Genomic DNA, 19,627 nt, shown 5'->3' with positions numbered 1-19,627 from the left:
CTTTAAGGGGGGGCGGTGTTTGGAGCTTCTGCCTGGGATGACGCATCACGACACACTAATTGCTCTTGTATTTAATACCACTTTTCTCACGTGGTGGAAAATGCCATCAAGTTACAGCTGACTTTCAGTGATCCGAGAAAGCTTTCAAGGCAAGAGACATTCAGAGTCTCTATACAAGACACCTCGACGCCTGTTGGTCAAGTCTAGGGAGACTCAATGTTAGCTGGGAAGCGTAGTTTTAAAAGACAGAGCTGGTGGAGATTGCTCCTCAGAGGGTTTGTCAATTTCATCTTTGCCTCCCCAAGGCTCTGTCAATTTCACCTGTCCAATCTAAAGCTGTGAGGGATCGCAACCAGAGAGCAGCAAGGAATGGAAGTGGGCTGGAGCTGCCTTCCAGAGCCCGGCTTGGACCTGGAGAGGTTACAATGGGCTGAAGTTTCCATTCTGGCATTTCACAGCCCCTTCACACAGCTTCAGTGTATAGCAAAGCCTTTACCCTGCCACCAGCTCTATTTTTTTAAACTACCCTTCCCAGCTAACACTGCATCTCTCCACACGTGTTCTTCACATCTCAGAGCTGCCGGGGCCAGTTGCCTGCCTTGCCCCAGCCCCTCCCACTTCAATGGGCTTTGACTGGAGTAACTCCGTTTAGGATTTCAGTGCTAGTTTGGTAACCTTGTTGGTTTGCTGTAGAACTGCAGGATTCGAGTCCAGTGGCACCCTAGAGACCCAGATTTTCAGAGTGTGAGCTTTTTAGAATGAGAATTTCCTGGTGCTTGAAGAGCTCCCCGGGTGTCTGAAGAAGGGAGCTCTGACTCTTGAAAGCTTACACTTGGAAAATCTTGTGGGTCGCTAAGGTGTCATTCTCTCAGTAAGGCATAAGGCCCTCCAAATCCTGCCTTTTCCTTCCTGAAAATTTAACCTGATGAAAGAATTGCTTTTAGGAATTTAAACTAAACCGGAAGCCAGTTGTTAAGATATTCTCATTAAGATTTTAGAGAGTTGTTTGATACCTTTGTTAGACTCTTTGGTGCTTGTTCTATGTATACAAGTGTCTTTTGCTTGTTGATTACTCATTGATACACAGTAGGGTGTAATTGAAATCTATTGTACACAGTAATTGCATCTATTGTACACAATAGGGTCTAATTGAAAGTTACACAGTGTTTGTTCTGTTTTGTTCTTTAATAATAATAATATTCGATTTATATACCGGCCTTCAGGACAACTTAATGCCCACTCAGAGTGGTTTACAAAGTGTGTTATTTATCCTCACAACAATCACCTTGTGAGGTGGGTGGGGCTGAGAGAGCCCCTAGAAGCTGTGACTGACTCAAGGTCGCCCAGCTGGCTTCAAGTGGAGCAGATTACAGTCCTGCGCTCTTAACCACTACACCGTGGTCCATTTTGTGTTTTACAGTTTTCTTCCAGGGGATCTGTCCTCTGCAGATAGATCAAGATGGGTAGCTGTGTTAGTCAGTCTGTAGCAGTACAAAAAACCAAGAGTCTGGTAGCACTTATAAAGACTGAAAAAAATGTGGTAGGGTAGGAGCTTGCGTCAGCCACAGTTCACTTCTTCAGATAAGAAATGTGCTACTGAAGAAGTGAGCTGTGACTCACAAAAGCTACCACAAATTTTCTTAGTCTTGTAGGTGCTACTGGATTCTGCATTCAGTTGCACTCCCGGGAGATCTCCAGGGGCCCCCTGCAGGTTGGCAACTCAAGCCCAGAGCCCCTCCCCCTCCCCTCCTTTCCAAACTGCGGGTCCGAAAGGGTTGCGCCTGCCCTCTTTCGCCCAGTTCCACCAGTTCCCGCCCCAGTCCGAGCTGCCCGCCTTTGCCCAACGTGTGTCTGCGCAGCGTGCGGATTAAGAGCTGCCGGGCCCGTCGCCTGCCTTGCCCCAGCCTCTCCCGCCTTCCCCGGAGAGGGCCCGTTGCAATTGCATAAGGGGCTTATGTAATGACCCCGTCCCCGCCCGGCGCCACCTCCTTCTCCCATATCGCGGCGAGAGCATCAGCGCAGCTCCCATTGCCTCCGCGTCCATTCAGAGATTCAGATCATCGCTCCCTGCTTAGACTGGACACCGGCCGCTCCAACCACGCAAGGGAGGGGGGTGGCCCAAGAGCACGTCCATCTCAACACGCAGGTAAGCGGACCTTTCCAAGGTCTGATTTGTTTCCCTTTTTAAAAATTAAATGTTTTAACAAAATTGGCTGGAATGGAGAAAGGGGGAGAGATAACCGGGCTTCTTTCCCTTGGTTTTTCTTTCTCCACCCCCCGCAAAGCTACAGAATGGTCTCTCCCACCTCCCCGCTCTATGAATGAAATGTTTACAGTTCAAGGGAGCAAACTATTCCAGAGGGGTGGGTGGGTCAAATAGAGGGGGAAGCTCTGGATTAGGCTCTTCAGGGGTTTTTTTATGTAAATTATAATTTTCTTCACAAAAAAATTAAAAACTGGGACAATTTATTTTGAAAAATGAGAAACGTCACATCGCTCGGTTTCCCTCATGCTCCCCCTCCCAACGAATGGAACCGCCCGCTGCCTCCCCCTCCCGACGCGCTGATTGGCCGCGTCCCTTTTAAAGGCGCAGGCGAGGCGCGCTTTTTCTACCCTCCGACCCTTCCTGCTGGCTGTTTTCCCTCCACACGCCCACCGGCCGCCTCGTTGTCGTCTCTCCCGCAGCCCCGGACCGAGCGGCGGAGACCCGAGAGGCGAGCGAGAGGAGGCCCCGTCCCGGAGCGGCCGGGCGGGCGGGATGAAGAGGAGCGCTCCCCGGCGGCGGCCACCACCCCCACTACCACCACGACGGCGGCAGCAGCAGCAGCTAGGCCCCGCCGCGGCGCTGCCATGGCAACGGGCCGCGACGGCGGCCGCCGAGGGACACAAAGGGTGCCGGAGCGGCGCCTGAGGCGCGTCCAGCCGCTTCCGAGGGGCGCCGCCGCCATGGAGGTCGCGGCCGGCCCGGCGCCGCCTCCCCGCTACCGGCTGCTGACGGAGATCGGGCGCGGGGCCTACGGCGTGGTGTACGAGGCGGTGTCCGGCCGCAGCGGCGCCCGCCTGGCCGTCAAGCGCATCCGCTGCGACGCGCCCGAGAACGTGGAGCTGGCGCTGGCCGAGTTCTGGGCCCTGACTAGCCTGCGCCGCCGCCACCCCAACGTGGTGCGCTTCGAGGAGTGCGTCCTCCAGCGCGACGGCCTCGGGCAGCGCATGAGCCACGGCAACAAGCAGAGCGCGCTCTACCTCCGCCTCGTCGAGACCTCCCTGAAGGGTAAGGCCGGGGGAGCGGGGCCGGGGGTCAGGGGGAGCCCCCCGGGGGCGCTTGCCAACCCTGTCGAGGGCAATTCCTGGGGTTGCCGGGAGGGGCCCCGGCGAGTAGGGGTTGGGGAGGGAAAGGACCTTGGCATGGCATAATTCCATAGAGCACACGCCCAAAAGTAGCCATTTTCTCCAGGGGAACTGGTCTCTGTGGCCTGGAAACCAGTAGTAATTCCAGGAGATCTCCAGCCACTACCTGGAGACTGGCAACCCTAGGTCAGTGGCATCTTAGAAACCGACAAGATGTCCAGGGTAGGAGCTTTCCAGAGGCAAAACTGCAAAGCTGAAGCAAGTATCTAATAAGGTAAGCTGGAGGGGGGGGGGGGTATAAAGGCTCAGCGATCTCCACTCCTTGTATCTGAAGAAGGGAGCTCTGACTGTGGAAAGGTTTAGACTCTGAAAATCTTGTGGGTCTCTAAGGGGGCCAGTGGACTCTGGCCCTGGAAAGTTTATACCTTGGTCTCTAAGGTGCCACTAAAATCCTGATTTTCCAGGAGGGCTCCAAGCCCCACGTGGAGATTGGCAATTGTACCTTATACCTGAAGAAAGACGCTCTGATTCTTGAAAACTCTCACCCTGAAAATCTTGTGGGTCTCTAAGGTGCTACTGGATTCATATCCCACAGGGCCTCTGAGGTTGGGCAGAGTATCTGAATAAGAGAGCTCTGACTCTCGAAAATGTATGCTCTGAAAATCATGTTGGTCTCTAAGGAGCCACTTAACCTGGCTACCCCCCCCCCCCATATATTGTGGCTCCCAAGTATGGTTCCCAACCCTGACTTGGGAAATTCCTGGAGATGTCAGGATGGGAAACAGGAAGAAGTTCAAGGGGACTGGACCCCCATAACTGGGCTCCGATATTGAGTCCTCTGCAAGGCTAGATTGGGGCCATTGGCACCTTAGAGACCAACAAAGATATCCAGGGTAGGAGTTTTCCAGAGGCAAAGCTGAAGCAGGTATCTTCTAAGGTAAGCTGGGTGGGGGTATAAAGGCTCAGAGATCTCCACTCCTTGTATCTGAAGAAGGAAGTTCTGACTCTCGAAAGCTCATACCCTTGTGGGTCTCTAAGGTGCAACTAGACACAAATCCCACAGTATCTCTGAGGAAGGGAGCTCTGACTCTGGAAAGCTTAGACTGGAAATTTTGTTGGTCTCTAAGGAGCCGCCCTAACCTGGCTAGCTCCCATATTGTGGCTCCCAAATATGCTTGCCCATCTCGACTTGGGAAATTCCAGGCAATGTCGGAAGGCGTGGACAGGGGGATGGGCTCCCGTAGAGTGTGCTCCTCAAGGTTGGGTTTGGGGCCAGCAGCACCTTAGAGACCAACAAGATGTCCAGGGTATTTTGAGAGGCAAAGCTGAAGCAGGTATCTTCTAAGGTAAGCTGGCTGGGATATAAAGGCTCAGGGATCTCCATTCCTTGTATCTGAAGAAGAGAGTTCTGAATCTCAAAAGCTTAGATCTTGAAAATCTTGTTGATCTCTAAGGAGCCAGTGGGCTCAAATCCCACAGTGCCTCTCAGGGTATGCAAAGTATCTGAAGGAGGGAGCTCTGACTTTCAAAAGTTTAGACTTTAAGGAGCCACACTGGCCTGGATAGCCCAGGTGAGCCTGATCTCATCAGATCTCAGAAGTTAAGTGGGGTCGGCCTTGGCTAGTAATTGCATGGGAGACTTCAAGAAAGACCAGGGCTGCTGAGGCAGGCAGTGGCAAACCACCTCTGTTAGTCTCTTGCCATGAAAACTCCACCAGGGATCGCCATAAGTCAGCTATGACTTGAGGGCACTCTCCAACACCACCACTCGTAAGGAGCTCCGAGACCCAAATCCTGCTGTTCTACTGTAGACCACTCCAGCTACTCACCTGAAAAGGCCTCTTGGCAGGCTCCACTTTCAACAAGCAAAGACCAGCTTTATGCTGTGCTGTCAAAAGGGCCCCCTGAAGTTTGTGCTGGATTACAGTCTTGTTCATCTTTAAGGTGCCATGTCCCTCCTGTTTATGTTTGCGGCAGCAGACTGTCACGGCCACTTCTCTGGATACAGGCAGAGCCATATAGTTCTGTGGGATTCAAGTCCAGTAGCAAAGTCCAATGAGATCTCCAGGGTATAAAGTTTTGAGAGTCAACACTCCCTTTCCTCAAGGGAGCTCTGACTCTCGAAAGCTCGTAACGTGGAAATCTTGTTGGTCTCTAAGGTGCCACTGGTCTCAGATCCTACTGTTTTATTGCAGACTAACCTGGCTACATCTGAAACTCTCCAAAGTTGTCACTTCCTTCAGGGAGATCGATCTTTCTCCTCCGGCAGTCAGTTGTAATTCTGGGGAAATGGTGTGGACATGGTGCTTGGCGTGCAGAAGGTCTCAGGTTCAACCCCCGACTTCTCCAGTTGAAGGGACCAGGTGGTGGGGGATGTGAAAGACCTCTGCATGGGATCCCAGGGAGCCACTGGCAGTCTGATCTTGATAGACAGACCAATAGTCTGGTTCAGTAGAAGGCAGCTGCATGTGTCTGTGAGAACTCAAGGCCCCACCTGGAGGTTGGTAACCCAGTTCCCAAGGCTACCCCTTGGGTGTGGGGTTTGGCCTCCATAATGAGCCTGTGGCCAGCCTCTCCTCCCAGTAGGCACAGCCTTCCCTGGGCTCAGTATGCACTAAGGGTAGGATGGAATTGGGCACTGGCGTCTGTAGCTGAACTTGTTCCACCCCCCCATGTGCAGCCTTTGGCACCCTGTGCTGCTGTGGAGATGTGGCTCAAAAGGAAATGAAAGAGGAGCTGCTGTGCAGGGACGTAGTTCACGGCCCCTTGGAGCGCAGCAGGAGCAGGAGTGTGGCACTAACGTGCGGAGCGCCAGATATTTTTCAGGATCATACCAAGATCTAATAGTTGAAAGGATTCCAATGGTGTGTAATAGAGTCATAAAACTAATTCAAAAAACAAGAATCCTGACCGACATATATGAGTCACTAAAACTGGCTAGCTGGCTACGTTTTGTCTGCACACAGAAAGTGGAGGGGGGAGAACTGTGCATGGTGCTTTGTGGGGAAGGATTACCCGCCAACATGCACCCCCAAATCAGATTCTCTTAACCACTTGGTACATATGCTTTGAGCCATCTTTGCTGAAGAGCAAGACCTTATACACAGAAGGAAGAAATCCCCTGCCTCTTTTGAGGGACTCTTGTTTTTCAACAAGTGTCCAGCTTTAGGCCCCTAAATTGCTTCTTCCAAAAGGGAAGGGTACAGATGTTCTATATGGAGATAACTTAAAGGAAGAGCTATTATTCTTCCAAAATGTGTGTCCTCTAAACTAGTTCTGAGCAGTGAATGGGAATGTACTTGTGAAGACTCGTTTGTGTGACACCTTATACAGGAAAAAATTTGTGAATGCTTCTGGACTTCTTGGCATTAGACTCTTAAACACCCTGATATCTAATCTTTTCTGTTACTGTTCCTCCAACCCTGTGGTCTCGAACAGCTGCTGAGAGTTTGTTTAGGCAATTAGTAAAAGCCACCCACATAATATTTAAGTTTATGCAGTTGTTTTAGGATGTTTACCTGATACCTAATCTTTAAGCCTGTTGTTTGGTGGCAGGCTGGAGTCTCTGGCATTCACACCTTCTAGAGAATGGTTCTAGGTATGCATATGCCCCAAGGTACGAGATCGTGACAATTCGTTGAGAGACCTGGAGTGGGTGAGAGGCAATAAAAAGGAGGGGGTACTAATCCTGTTTTATGCCCGTGCGTGTTGACTGACAGGAATCATCAGACAACATGCCCGGTAGCAAGATTTTGTGTCCAGGTCTATAAGTACCGTAAATTGCATATGGCAGTCTGAACGTGCTGTTAACTCTGTAAATAAATAACCTATGGCATGTTTTACTTCTACTTTTATATCTATTTATTGCCTTCTCTTATATTTAATTCCATTTGAACTTTTAAACCGTTTTAATGTTCTGCTTATGCTGGTGTCGCAGACCGTAACAATAAACTTGTTGTTGCCCATGCTTATGTACAGCAGGTATCCATATAGAAACGCCTCCTATAAAATTTATTACTTGGACATGGAATTGTCTCTTGTTCAATAAGTGCTGTATTGAGAACCTTGAATACTGGCGCCTTTGTGCTCTTAACAGTGCAGGCAGGGGTCTGCAGAGATACCATGTTCTGTGGCAGATACCATTCCCTGTTTGAGACCACACTTAAAGTAATGGGGGCCTTTCTTAGAGGTCCATGCGTCCCTTTGAGCATGCTCAAACGAGCTCCACAACAGTTCAGTCTGCACATTCCCTGTGCTAACTTGCAGCTCTTGGTGATCTTACTAATTGCAGAAGAGTTGGCCGTGTTAGTTGCAAAACAGTAGAGTCCGGTAGCACCTTTAAAACTAACCAACTTTACTGTAGCATAAGCTTTCAAGAACCACAGCTCTCTTTGTCAGGCGCATGGAGGGTATGAAGAAACTGGCCAGAGATATATAGGTGGAGGGGGAGAGGGTGCAGGGAGTTCACACTCTACCTCTTTCACAACTTTTGCAACTGATTTACATTTACATGGCCCTCACTCCCTACACCCTTCCCCCCCCCCCTCCGCTTACTAATTCAGGGCTGACAATTCCTTTATCAAGATACTTAGCATGTGAGGTCATACACAGGGCTAGCTCCCAGCAAAGGGAAATGCCGCCCCAGCTTGTTGAGATCTACCTGTGCTTGCATATGCACCTTCCACAGGCAGTCTCTAGGCACAGTACATGAGGTCTGCCTGATCTTCATGGACATGTATCTCTTCATTTACTTCCTTTGTTGGCACTAGTGGAGTTCCTAAAAGCGCCTTGCCTTTTGCCCACCAGAACCAGCGCATCTTGTCCTTGGCGATCTGCCTAACTGTTGGGCTTGTTTCCCCATTATTGGCCCTTCCCTTTGATATAGCAGGTATAGTCGTTGTTTTTTTATTTAAATATTTATGCTCTGCCTTTCTCTTGTGACTCTAGGGAGCTTAGTTACAGGTTAAAACCCCTGTTAACTTAAGTCTGTAGCTAAGGTTGTAGGAATTACACATAAAAAGCAGAAGAGGCAAGAGTTGGTCCTTTGGTGGGCAGGGGGAGTTTTGCAGGTTTTTTTCCTCTTCTCACTTTAACAGAAACCAGTTTTTAAAAGGTGTCCTTAGACTGGAGCGAGCCTTCAGTGTAAGCTGTGAGGCAGAGCCACATGCCGGAGCAACGTGAGGAGTCCCGGCCCCCACAGCATCCATGTGGTCTGGGCTTGCACTGAGCCATGTGCTCTTTGCAAACCGTAGTGTCACCGTACAGAGCTGGCTTATTATAGATAAGCCAACCCCTTCACGTGTCGGCCAGCGTACCACAGAGGCTGTTCAGCAGTGTGCGTGCGTGCGTGCCCTTCAGGAGCTCATGGGATGCCCACACGGGCGCTGCAGAAATGAGTAGCCTTTGAGCATATAGCTTTGGCTGCCCCAAGCAAGTCATTTGCTGTCGGCTTCTCAGCATAACGTGGTGGGCCATTCAGGGCTTGGGAAGAGAACGTGCTTACTATATGCAATAATAGTATCAGCCTTTATTTTCAGTGTTGCTAATGAGCATATGTGGGGATCCGCTTCCAATCACGGCTAAGCCTTTTGGTGAACTAGCAAATGTTTAAGATATAACAGACAGAAGGCCTGTTGGAGGGAAGCCCATTGCATATAGGGTTTAGTGTGTGATGAGTTTTTTCCATTTGTTTGGGATATTAGTACATCTCAGTCTGTAACCTGTAAATATGTATGTCTTGGCTGTTACCTTGGATCTGTCGTGCATGTGGGGGGGAGTAGGGTACAGGTGTTGTTAAGAAATTGATATCCACTTCTTGCTGTTCATAAAAACACTCTGAAAATCTTGATTTTTATTATAGGTCATATCCAAAGAAATGGAAGGGGGATGTCTTTAGAAATGTAGCAATCTGCAGCAAGCGTGGAATTGTTTTTCTCTTGGTTCAACAGGGCCTTTACGTAGATGGGGCCAGACAAAACTATATGAGAAAATCTGGAAAATAAGTTGGAAAACTCACCGGAGGGCCTGGTGCACTTTAAACTCTGTGTCTCCTAGTGCTTGAGGAGGGGATGCTAAGCTTTGGACGCTTTGTGGTTATGTCCAATGGCAATTCTGTGCAATATAAAAATTCTCCATTTAGAAGAAGTCTTCCCTGCCGCAGTGCTGAATGAAAGAGGGAGGGGAAAGATCCAGTCTCCCCACCAGTGTGTACAACACTGAGACCTGATGCCACTCTCATGCTGCAAGTGTGATGCAGATGGCTGGCGAGCCAAAAGCTCTCTCCCACAAGACTTTGCTTTCGACACACGGCCTTGTTTAGAATAGGGCAGTACCTGTTCAAAGCAGCCAAAGGGGAGTGTGTTTTGTTCCTCTAGCATCACATTTAAATGGAGCTGGTCTCCTTTGATCGAGAACAGTAGCCGGTCTACTTAAATCTGCTTTTTGGAAAGCGAACATGACCTGCACCTGTCTTGCCCACGGGATTCTTCTGCAGTAATGGGGCTAAAGTACCAAGTGGGCTTTGTGGTATGGGGGATGGCCCCAGCTAAGGGCATGCCATTTTGATTGGAGAACTGCAAAAGTCTCTTCAATTTGTCAGTTTTTCCTCTATTTTTCTGCAAGCAAGAGCAGCTCTTTCTTTTTTTTCTTTCTTTTTCTTGAGAGGTAGATTAAGATGGGTAGCCGTGTTAGTCTGTCTGTAGCAGTAGAAAAGAGCAAGAGTCCAGTAGCACCTGTAAGACTAACAAAATTTGTGGTAGGGTAGGAGCTGAAGAAGTGAACTACGACTCACGAAAGCTCATGCCCTGTCACAAATTTTGTTAGTCTTATAGGTGCTCCTGGACTCTTGCTCTTTTCTGTTCTTTTTGTTCGTCTTCAGAGCAGGGGTTGGGAATATGCCCCTCGCACCCTGTAACGTGTTCAAGCATGTGTGTGAGAGAGGAGGGGGGAGAGGGAAAGGGAGAGAAAAAGGCCATCAAGTCGGGTTTTCAAGGCAAGAGACCAACAGAGGTGGTTTGCCGTTGCCTGCCTCTGCTTAGAAGCCCTGGTCGTCTTTGATGTTCTCCCATTTAAGTACTAACCAAGGGTGACCCTGCTTGGCTTCCAAGATCTAACAAGGTCAGACTAGCCCGGGCCACCCAGATTATGGTATTTCTGACGGCCATCCTAATAGCCCACGCCCTTCATGAGGCATTCTTCTTATAAAATCCCTTCCCCACTCCTGTTGACAGGGCTGGGGAGCCAAATTGGGAGGTGGATCTCAATTGCCATAGTAATTGTCATGGTGACAGACTTGTTTGTGCAAATAGCCTACATTCCCCACTATCAAGTCTACTGAGCATTGGAGGCTGCTGTCGAGGGTCTGGTACCTCTTGTGTCCAGCTTATTTTGGTAATGCTTGACGTCATCTCGTGGTGAGTTCTGTTTCCCATCTTGCAGATTGCCTGGAGCTCTTAACTTGCTGGCGGGTGGGAAAACTGTTCTCAGAACTGTGTCAAAAGGTAAACGGTAGGGAAGCAGGGTAACCCAGAGTCCTTATTCGTTGTTTGAGAGCCTGTGTGGTATAGTGGTTAGTGCATCCATCTCGGATCTAGGAGACCCCGGTTCAAATCCTCACTGTGCCTTGGAAGCTTCCTCACTGACCTGAGGCCAGTCACATATTCTCAGCCTAACCTACCTCACAGAGGCTGGTGGCTAGAATAAATGGAGGCGGGAAAGAGGATGTTAATAATAATAACGTGTGATTTGTATACCACCCTTCAAGACGACTTAATACCCACTCAAAGCGGTTTACAAAGTATGTTGTTATTATCCCCACAGTAATCACCCTGTGAGGTGGGTGGGGCTGAGAGAGCTCTGAGAGAGCTGTGACTGACCCAAGGTCACCCTGCTGGCTTCAAGTGGAGGAGTGGGGAATCAAACCCGGCTCTCCATATTAGAGTCCTGCTGCTCTTAACCGCTACACCAAACTGGTGTAAGCTGCTTTGGCTCCCTATTTGGTGCATTTCGCCTGAACTTTAAGCAGAGGTCACTTCCCAGTCCTGCTGTCAGAATCTGAACCTGGGGCCTTGTCAGCATGATACACAGTGATTCCGCACACATTGGATAATGCACTTCCAATCCTCTTTATAGATCATTTGGAATGGATTTTTTTGTGTGCAGAACAAAAAATCCACCTCAAATGATTGATAAAGTGCATTATCCAACATGTGCGGAATCAGCCATACATGCAATGTATATAGCCCCTGCCTGCCCTTGTTAATATCTCTGGTTGAAAACATTGCGGCCAGCACACACTTGGAAAGATGGTCATACTTAGAGGTGGTCTCTTAATTGCTATATCCTTCAGTGCTGGGAAAGCATGCCAAAGTTCACAATACTTGGATTTGTTTCTTTTAGCCCTAGGGCCCAGGCATTGGGGAGAATCTGCTGCTGATCAAGCCTTAGTAGAAAATGTGGTTAAATCCTTTGCTGCTGCTGCTGCTGCTAGTAGTAGTAGTAGTAGTAGTAGTAGTAGTAGTAGTAGTAGTAGTAGTAGTGCTTATATACCTCTCTTGTAGACAGATTAGTGCCCCACCCAGAGCAGTGAACAAGTTAGTGTTATTATTACCCCCACAATACAGCTGGGGCTGAGAGGTGTGGCTTACCCAAGGCCACCTGCTGAGCTCATGGCATTAGTGGGATTCGAACCAGCAGAGTGCTGATTCCCAGCCAAACAATGTGTGTCTGGCTATATTTTAGCAGTTGATACCTGTGTACCACAGGTGGATATTTGCATATTTGTGGATGTTTGCATATTTGTGGTGTTTACTGAATTGTACCAAGTACAACTGTTCTTCCCTTTCCCATTAGAGGTGATCTATTTGTGTGTCTTCCAGAGCTTTTTGTCCTCCCCCTTGCTTTCCCCCTGTTTTTTCCAGTCTGGCTGTCTATATGGCCAAACGCCTTTTGGGCTTCTGCAGCTAGAATAAATACAGCTGAGGAACAAACTTGCTTCTTGTCTGATGTAGGAGTCACTTGGGTCTCTTAAATGCTATCCATCGGGTCCCACTGGTAGTCTGTATTGCAGCTGAACGCTGCGTGATTTCAGATTCTGAGCTGCCAATTTAACAACTCCGCTGTTGCATCCTAATAGCTCCCAGAGAGCTTGTTGCACTGAAAAACAGCTCTTCACCCCCGGCCAGCTATTTGGGCAAAGCTTTTCTTACTGATACCACTGTCAGTGTTTCAGAATCTCAGTATGTTATCTAATACAAAAGAGGCTGTTTGCTTGGCTTGGAAATCTTGCACAGAACTCTGTGTCTTTATCTAATTTCTGGCCCTGCGGATTGCAGTGATTTCTGTAAACATCTGCACTCCAAATGTCTCCTATGTCCAGACTTTCAGTGCCTGGCACGGTAACCTGACCCACCTGCGTGACTTTTAGGCATGAATTCAACCTGCAAGCCTTATATACTGCTCACCTACCTTTTGCTGTGTAGTTAAAAGCTAAATAATCCATGCTGTGTGTTCAATACAGTTTTGGCAGAATTGCTAACTGATTTTCCAGAGGAGAATAGATTTGACGAATCTCTAGTCTCTCTCTCTCTGTCTCTCTCTCTCTCTCTGTCTCTCTCTCTCTGTCTCTCTCTCTCTCTCTCTCTCTCTGTGTCTCTCTGTCTCTCTCTCTCTCTGCCTTGCCTATGCAGTAACTTCTCCTTGTCCTCTTCTCTCCTGCAAGGTGAGAGGATCCTGGGCTACGCTGAAGAACCCTGTTATCTCTGGTTTGTCATGGAGTATTGTGAAGGTGGAGACCTGAACCAGTACATCCTCTCGCGCAGACCTGACCCGGCCACCAACAAGAGTTTTATGCTCCAGCTGACGAGCGCCATCGCCTTCCTTCACAAGAACCACATTGTGCACAGGGACCTGAAGCCAGACAACATCCTGATCACCGAGAAGTCAGGCGCCCCTGTTCTCAAGGTGGCGGACTTTGGACTCAGCAAGGTGTGTGCCGGCTTGACTGCCCGAGGCAAAGACGGGGGGAACGATAACAAAAATGTGAACGTGAACAAATACTGGCTGTCGTCTGCTTGCGGCTCAGACTTCTACATGGCTCCGGAGGTCTGGGAGGGACACTACACTGCCAAGGCCGACATCTTTGCCCTGGGCATCATCATTTGGGCAATGATCGAGAGGATAACTTTTATTGACGCCGAGACCAAGAAGGAGCTGCTGGGGACTTACGTCAAGCAGGGGACCGAGATTGTACCCGTGGGGGAGGCACTGCTAGAAAACCCAAAGATGGAGTTGCACATCCCCCAGAAACGCAGGACTTCCATGTCCGAGGGGATCAAGCAGCTCTTGAAAGACATGTTAGCTGCTAATCCGCAGGACCGCCCTGATGCCTTTGAGCTTGAATCCAGGATGGACCAGGTTACTTGTGCTGCTTAAACTCAGGTCGAAGTGTTGGTGCGCTTTGAAAATTAGGGTGAGTATTCCACGGGACTTTTCAGAGGGATGAAATCAAAAAGAGTCCAGTAGCACCTTTAAGACTAACCAATTTTATTGTAGCATAAGCTTTCGAGAATCACAGCTCTCTTCGTCAGATGCATGGAGGGCAGAAGGAAACTGGTCAAATATAGAGGAGGGATGTAAACAACTCCTTTGATATGCAGATGCAGACAGCTCCTTTTGGTGTGGGGATCAGGAGTTCAGCAGCATCACCTAGACTATCCAATTCCACTGCAGCACAAGCCCTCGATAACGACAGTCCTCCCCGCCAGATGCTTCTGACAAAGAGAACTGTGGTCCTCGAAAGCCCACGCCAGGTGCCACTGGACTCCCCCTGACCCCGCCTCTGTAAAGGAAATCAGTTACCTGTGATAATGAGATAACCATTCATAGTCCCTATTCAGTCCCAGCTTGACAGAGTCAAATTTGCATATGAATTCCAATTCAGCAGCTTCCCGTTGGATCTTGTTTTTGAAAGGTTTCTTTTGAACTACAGAGACCTTTAAGTCTTTGATGGAATGTCCTGGTAGATTGAAGTGTTCTCTCAGTGGTTTCTGGATGGTGGAGATTTTTACAATGCTTAAGTGAATTGCTTACCCCTGGGGCACTTACATACATATCATAAACCTTTTATGGGCATAAAATACAGTAAAACAAGGTAAAAAACCAAACCGAAAGGTAGATACCAAGAGGGTAATATAGAATCTCAGCCGGTCAAGAACCATGATAGAATAAAAAACACAGTAAAAAGATACTCAGTAAGGTCTAAGTATTGTAAACTCCTGCCCTTAACTTGCATACATGGGAGGGGAACCCAGCAACAGATGCAGTGATTTCGGGGGACTTACCAGATAACGAAAAATAATTTCGTTATCATTGTGGATTTTGCAGAAGACAAAAAGGGGCGAATCAGATGGTGTTGTAAGGAAGAGTAATGGGGACAATGAAGAAGGATAACCCTGGGGCATTTCCTTAAAACAGGCCTTTAAGTTATTGCTACAAAGCGTAATCCTAAACTCTTCGCAGTTTGTCATGTTTTTTTAAAGCTACAACAGAAAGCTAACCTTTATCCGTCACCTAAATTGTGCTTCTGCAGAGAATCACCAAGAGGCACTTACTATAAGTGACTGACAATGATACTAGACACCACAATTACATTTCTGGCGCCACGGTACCTGGGATTTGTCAAGCCTTGTATTAAAATCACTTTTGCCTGGCTCTTCCATTTTAAAAGATTCTCCAAAAGAGATTGAAAGCAACCTCTAGCATTAGGTTCTAATGCTGTCAACAGGGAGGGAATGCTGGTTTCTCGTACCTGGTAGATCATGCTAGTTGGTGTGTGTCGAAGGCAAGCAAGGATACCATGTTAATCTGCTGAAAAGCGGCTCCTCAAACATTCTTCACACATAAAAGCAAACCATGGCTTGCTGGACAGAACAACATGGGGCTGAACAAGCGCTTTTACAAGAAGTCATAGTTTAGGCTTCAGACAACCAGCCAGCGTGCTTTGTTTTCTTCTCTGTCAATTGCAATTCATATCCAAGGTTTGATCTTGCTTTGTAGGGAAGAGAGGAAGAACATGGTCTGTGGTTCAGACGTAACCACAAACCATGGCTTCTTGTGAAAACCTGGCTTCCTGTATAAACCCACACCTTATTCTCAGGATCATGTGAGCTCCACTGTGTAGAAACCAGATGTGTTGGCACTTTCCCTTTCTTGGAAGGTGCTTCTAATTTCAAAACTCTGGAGCCATTATAATGGGCTTGGCTTCTACAGCAACGTTCCGTTGGCACAGCAGTGGTTCATCCAATAGAACGGCATTTCCATTGGCAGAGGATAGAAGGGTAAAGGTTGCTCATTACCCCTGCTGTTGCAGATTTCCACTTTGCCCTTGCAATGTGCTTGGGGTCCGTAGTCTTTGGGGTCCTGCTTCAAGAACTTTCGTGGGTTCTTGCCTACCTTCTAAGGGCTGAGCCTGTTCTCTGCCATTCATCCTCCTTTGCGTACATCAAGGCTGTGGAGCAGAGGAAATGATTTTTGGTTTTAAAAAACTTCACAATGTGGGTGAGAGGGGGTGCTGGTGGATTTAAATCTGGGGCCTGAAGTAATTGCCCACGTACAATCATTAGCCCTTTTGATACGTTCTGTGGCTACATGTGTTACGTCACTCCCCCCCCCCACACACACACACACACACACATACACCAGTCTTGCAGCCTTTATTAGCTTGTTGGTTTGGCCAATATGTTTAGAAACCTACCTGCCTTCTGAAAGATAAACTTGTATGAAGCAAGCAAAAATGGAAGCTTGCCTGGATAAGAGGACATGTTTCAGTGGAGGCAGCTGGCTGCTCCTCTCACTGAATTTAACTGCAGCATTGTAGATGCCCTGCCTGACCAGTGGATGCAAGTCTCCTCATTGTCTTTCATCCTGCTATATCATATTATTGCAAATGGCTGTTTACAGAACAATCCTAGAACATGGGCTCTCGTGCCTCTGATGCGAGTTTAACCATTTCTGTCTGGAGAGCAGTTCTCTCCCTAGAAGAATTCATTGCAGAGAGTTGAAGGCAACCCGTATTGTAGCTTCAGCATTAAGCAACGTGTTTGGTCTTGTTTTGCTTCCTTTTCCCAGTGATCACAGAAAGCAAAAACTGCCCCCTTGATAAGCAGGAGCTGTGTAACAGGCTGCCTCTGCAGAAGGCCATCAGTGCTCAGCCAGGAAGTTCGATCTCATTATCTGCCGCACATTCCACATTTTAAACTAGGAAGGCCGCTTCCTGCAGAACCTAAGATTTCACTTATTGTTCCATTCCAGGCATTGCCTGTAACACACCTATACATCTGACGCTGTTGCAAAACTCACATACAAACAACCTGTTACTAAGGATGCAGGGAGTTACCAAACTTGGCTGAAATCATGGAAAAGGGTTGTTATTTTTCAGGAAACTGCCCAAAAGGCAGAGGTTGAATGCTGTGATGAACAAAATACGGATAGTGTCTGGCCAGAGCTTCGGTTCTCCATCCCACTGTAATGAGATGCCTGAAGCCAATATTAATATTTCAGGGTGCTGAGTCAGCGTGACTTTTAGCGCAAATTGAACCATGCAAGGTGACTCTGCAAACTGCTCTGGTACGGGCAAACAACAAAGTCCATGGGGAGAACTGTGGAGAACAGATGGGTTGCGGTGGGGTGTCACCTCTTTGTAGAGCAAGCCAGCACAACCTGTGGCGTGCCTGAAAATACTATTCTCTAGCTCCATTGTGGCTGTCCAGGGCCACAATAAGCACTCCTTGTTTTGTTGTCTGCATGGACAGCAGAGCAGGAAATTGTCGAGGATATTCCTGAGCACTACATCTGGGTATTGGGCTGCATTTGACTTGAGCGTTGCGTGTTGTACAGTCCTGCCCCCAAGCTACTACTAGATTTTGTGTCCAGCCCCCATTGGCTGGGATGGAACCCTCCTACGCCGGAAGGGGTTCTGGCAGGCTTCGTTCCTGATTTCCTGAAGCTTTTGGACTCTCTTGGTGTGCAGCAGACATTCCAGAAGTTGCGTAAGCGTTGTGCTGTTCTCTTTTCTGCATGCCGATTTGGTACGTGTTCAGATAAGTTTGTTACTTGCAGTGTTTCCTAGCAGTGCCTTTTAGCTTCCAGGTTTTATTATCAGTGGTTGCTGTTTTAAAAGAAGACTCCTATGCAACTTGTATGAGTGACTGTTTTGTCACAGAGCATGCTCGTTTAGGGCCGCTGCTCTTGACTGCCCAAGTCAGTCGTTCTTCACCTTTAATCCACTTGTGCCTTTTAAGTGGACAGCATTTTCATCGAATGCACCCCCCCTTCAAGCCACAAGCCGGGGGGGGGGAATTAAAAACGTAAGAACACTCCAAACAAAGAAGCTCTGCAGTGATAACATTTGTGAGAGATGTATACACACAACTCAGACACGTAGTCCCTCCTGCCTGAGGTTAATGTGGGGTGTGATTCAGGTTTGCCGCATCTTTAAGAGCCTGAGGGGGGAATGGAGGGTTGGTATAAAATGTCTCTTTTGCCTGCTTATCAGAAGTCGTTACAAATAAGGAAGAAGAGCTGCCCCAAGATGTTCTGAGTTTATTTATTAAAATGTAGCCTGTTCCCCGTGGCTCAAGGCCCCGTCAGTCTGTAGATTGATTCTGTACAGGCTGTTTAACCCTTACTCATCTCTGATCTTAGGTTCTTAAGGAGAGGTTTATCTGGCTGCCTCTTATCCTTTCGTTTTCTTGGGGATGCCTTTAACCTGGGACATGCACGGTGCATGTCCTGAGTTGTTCACCTGTGATCCCCTGCAAAGTCCTGCACCTTCCCATCCTATATTAGATGTAGTGCTAGTCTTTTAAAATGAGTCTTGTGCGGGACCAAATGCATCCAGGATCCTCCTGCCACTACCTTACATCCCCTGGGAATACTGCATCTACATGGCTCATGGGCAGGTGAGGGAGGGTTAGTATCTATCGAGTGGGGTATGTTCAGAAATTATAGAATCACAGGGTTGGAAGGGATCTTTAGGGTCATCTAGTCCAACCCCCTGCAAAATGCAGGAAATTCCCCAATACCTCCCCGCCCCACGCACACAGTGACCCCTGCTCCATGCCCAGAACATGGAAAAACTCCATCAGAATCCCTAGCCAAACTGGCTTGGGGAAATTTGCTACCTGACCCCAAGGTTGCGATTGACCTGGCCATCTCTTACCCTGGGCATGTAAGTAGGGGCCACGAGAACTAAGCCCTGATGTAACCCTTCCTGCCCTCCCTCTCACGATCTGCCTACATTCACAGAATCAGCATTGCTGTCCGGTGGCCATCGAGGCTCTGCTTAAAAACCTCCAAAGGAGGAGAGCCCGCCAAATGCATGAAGCTCCCCTATACTGCATCAGTCCCTTGGCCCACCATAGTCAGCACTGGGTAATCCGGCTGGCAGTGAGTTCTCCAGGTCCTCAGGCAGAAGTCTTCCACATCACTTGCTACCTGAAACTTTGAACTGGAGGTTGAACTTGGGACTTGCTGTACGGCAAGCCACACCCCCTGCTATGTGGTGACATAATATTGCATCGATCTTGACTTCCCACTGCAAAGCATTCCTCCTTTGCCGTGCGGGGAGCAAAATAAATAAAATGTCCTTACATCCATTTCCTTGGAAAAGATGCAAATCTCTGTGCATGTTCTTATCTCTGAACCAGCCAGTAGTGGCTGCTTTCATCAACACTTGATTTGCTTCTAGAGTATCAGAGGTATGAGGGAATGCGTAGCTGGGTGACTACTTTCTCTTGGGGGGGGAGTGGCATCTAGTGTCCTTCCCTTTTTGTCCCCCCCTTCCCCCAAGCCAGGCTGCGTGCGCTCCATCTGCGATCGCTCATGCTCTGCTAACACGATGCTGCTGAGTTGCATAACCAGGCTGTGCCCTCTGGGGAAAATCTCGCATGCAGGACTCTTCCTAAGAGTAAATGCAGGCATGATAAACACATCGAGGGGACAGACCTGCCCTCTGGCTGTTTATTCCAAAGGCCAGCTGCCTCTTCCAGACACCCCCTGCCCCCCTGGCCAAAGACTGAGCTGGTAATGAATCTCTTTCAAAAGCACAGCTGTACTAGAAAGGTCTGTCCCTTATGTAATGGAGAGACGTGCCTCCGGACCATCCCCTTGTTTGCTTGCGAGCAAGCTGCCAGTTTTGCCTTCACAGAAAAGATACTCTTCTGTCTGAGAGCCGAGTGTTTTTCTCCGGCTCCCACAGTGATGTGATTTTCAGACCTTTGGA

The 19,627-nt window shown here is 48.5% G+C and overlaps 1 protein-coding gene across 2 annotated transcripts in view; it reads left to right on the top strand.

The window, feature by feature from the left end:
• Positions 1-2,674: 2,674 nt before the first annotated feature.
• The window catches only part of LOC129330918 (serine/threonine-protein kinase 35-like), a 28,171-nt gene continuing 11,218 nt past the window's right edge, over positions 2,675-19,627 (top strand). Inside the window, exons 1-2 of one of the 2 annotated variants that reach the window (XM_054981193.1) lie at positions 2,675-3,271; positions 13,067-13,816. In XM_054981193.1, the coding sequence (XP_054837168.1) occupies positions 2,851-3,271; positions 13,067-13,779 (1,134 nt within the window). In that variant the 5' untranslated portion in view covers positions 2,675-2,850 and the 3' untranslated portion in view covers positions 13,780-13,816. Of the gene's footprint in view, positions 3,272-13,066; positions 13,817-17,350; positions 17,433-19,627 lie in introns of those variants that run through there. The other variant, XR_008597086.1, reaches the window with a different exon arrangement.

Source organism: Eublepharis macularius, chromosome 5 (assembly GCF_028583425.1).
Source record: "Eublepharis macularius isolate TG4126 chromosome 5, MPM_Emac_v1.0, whole genome shotgun sequence".
Taxonomy (NCBI): Eukaryota; Metazoa; Chordata; class Lepidosauria; order Squamata; family Eublepharidae; genus Eublepharis; species Eublepharis macularius.
This window is presented reverse-complemented; position numbering and strand designations above follow the sequence as displayed.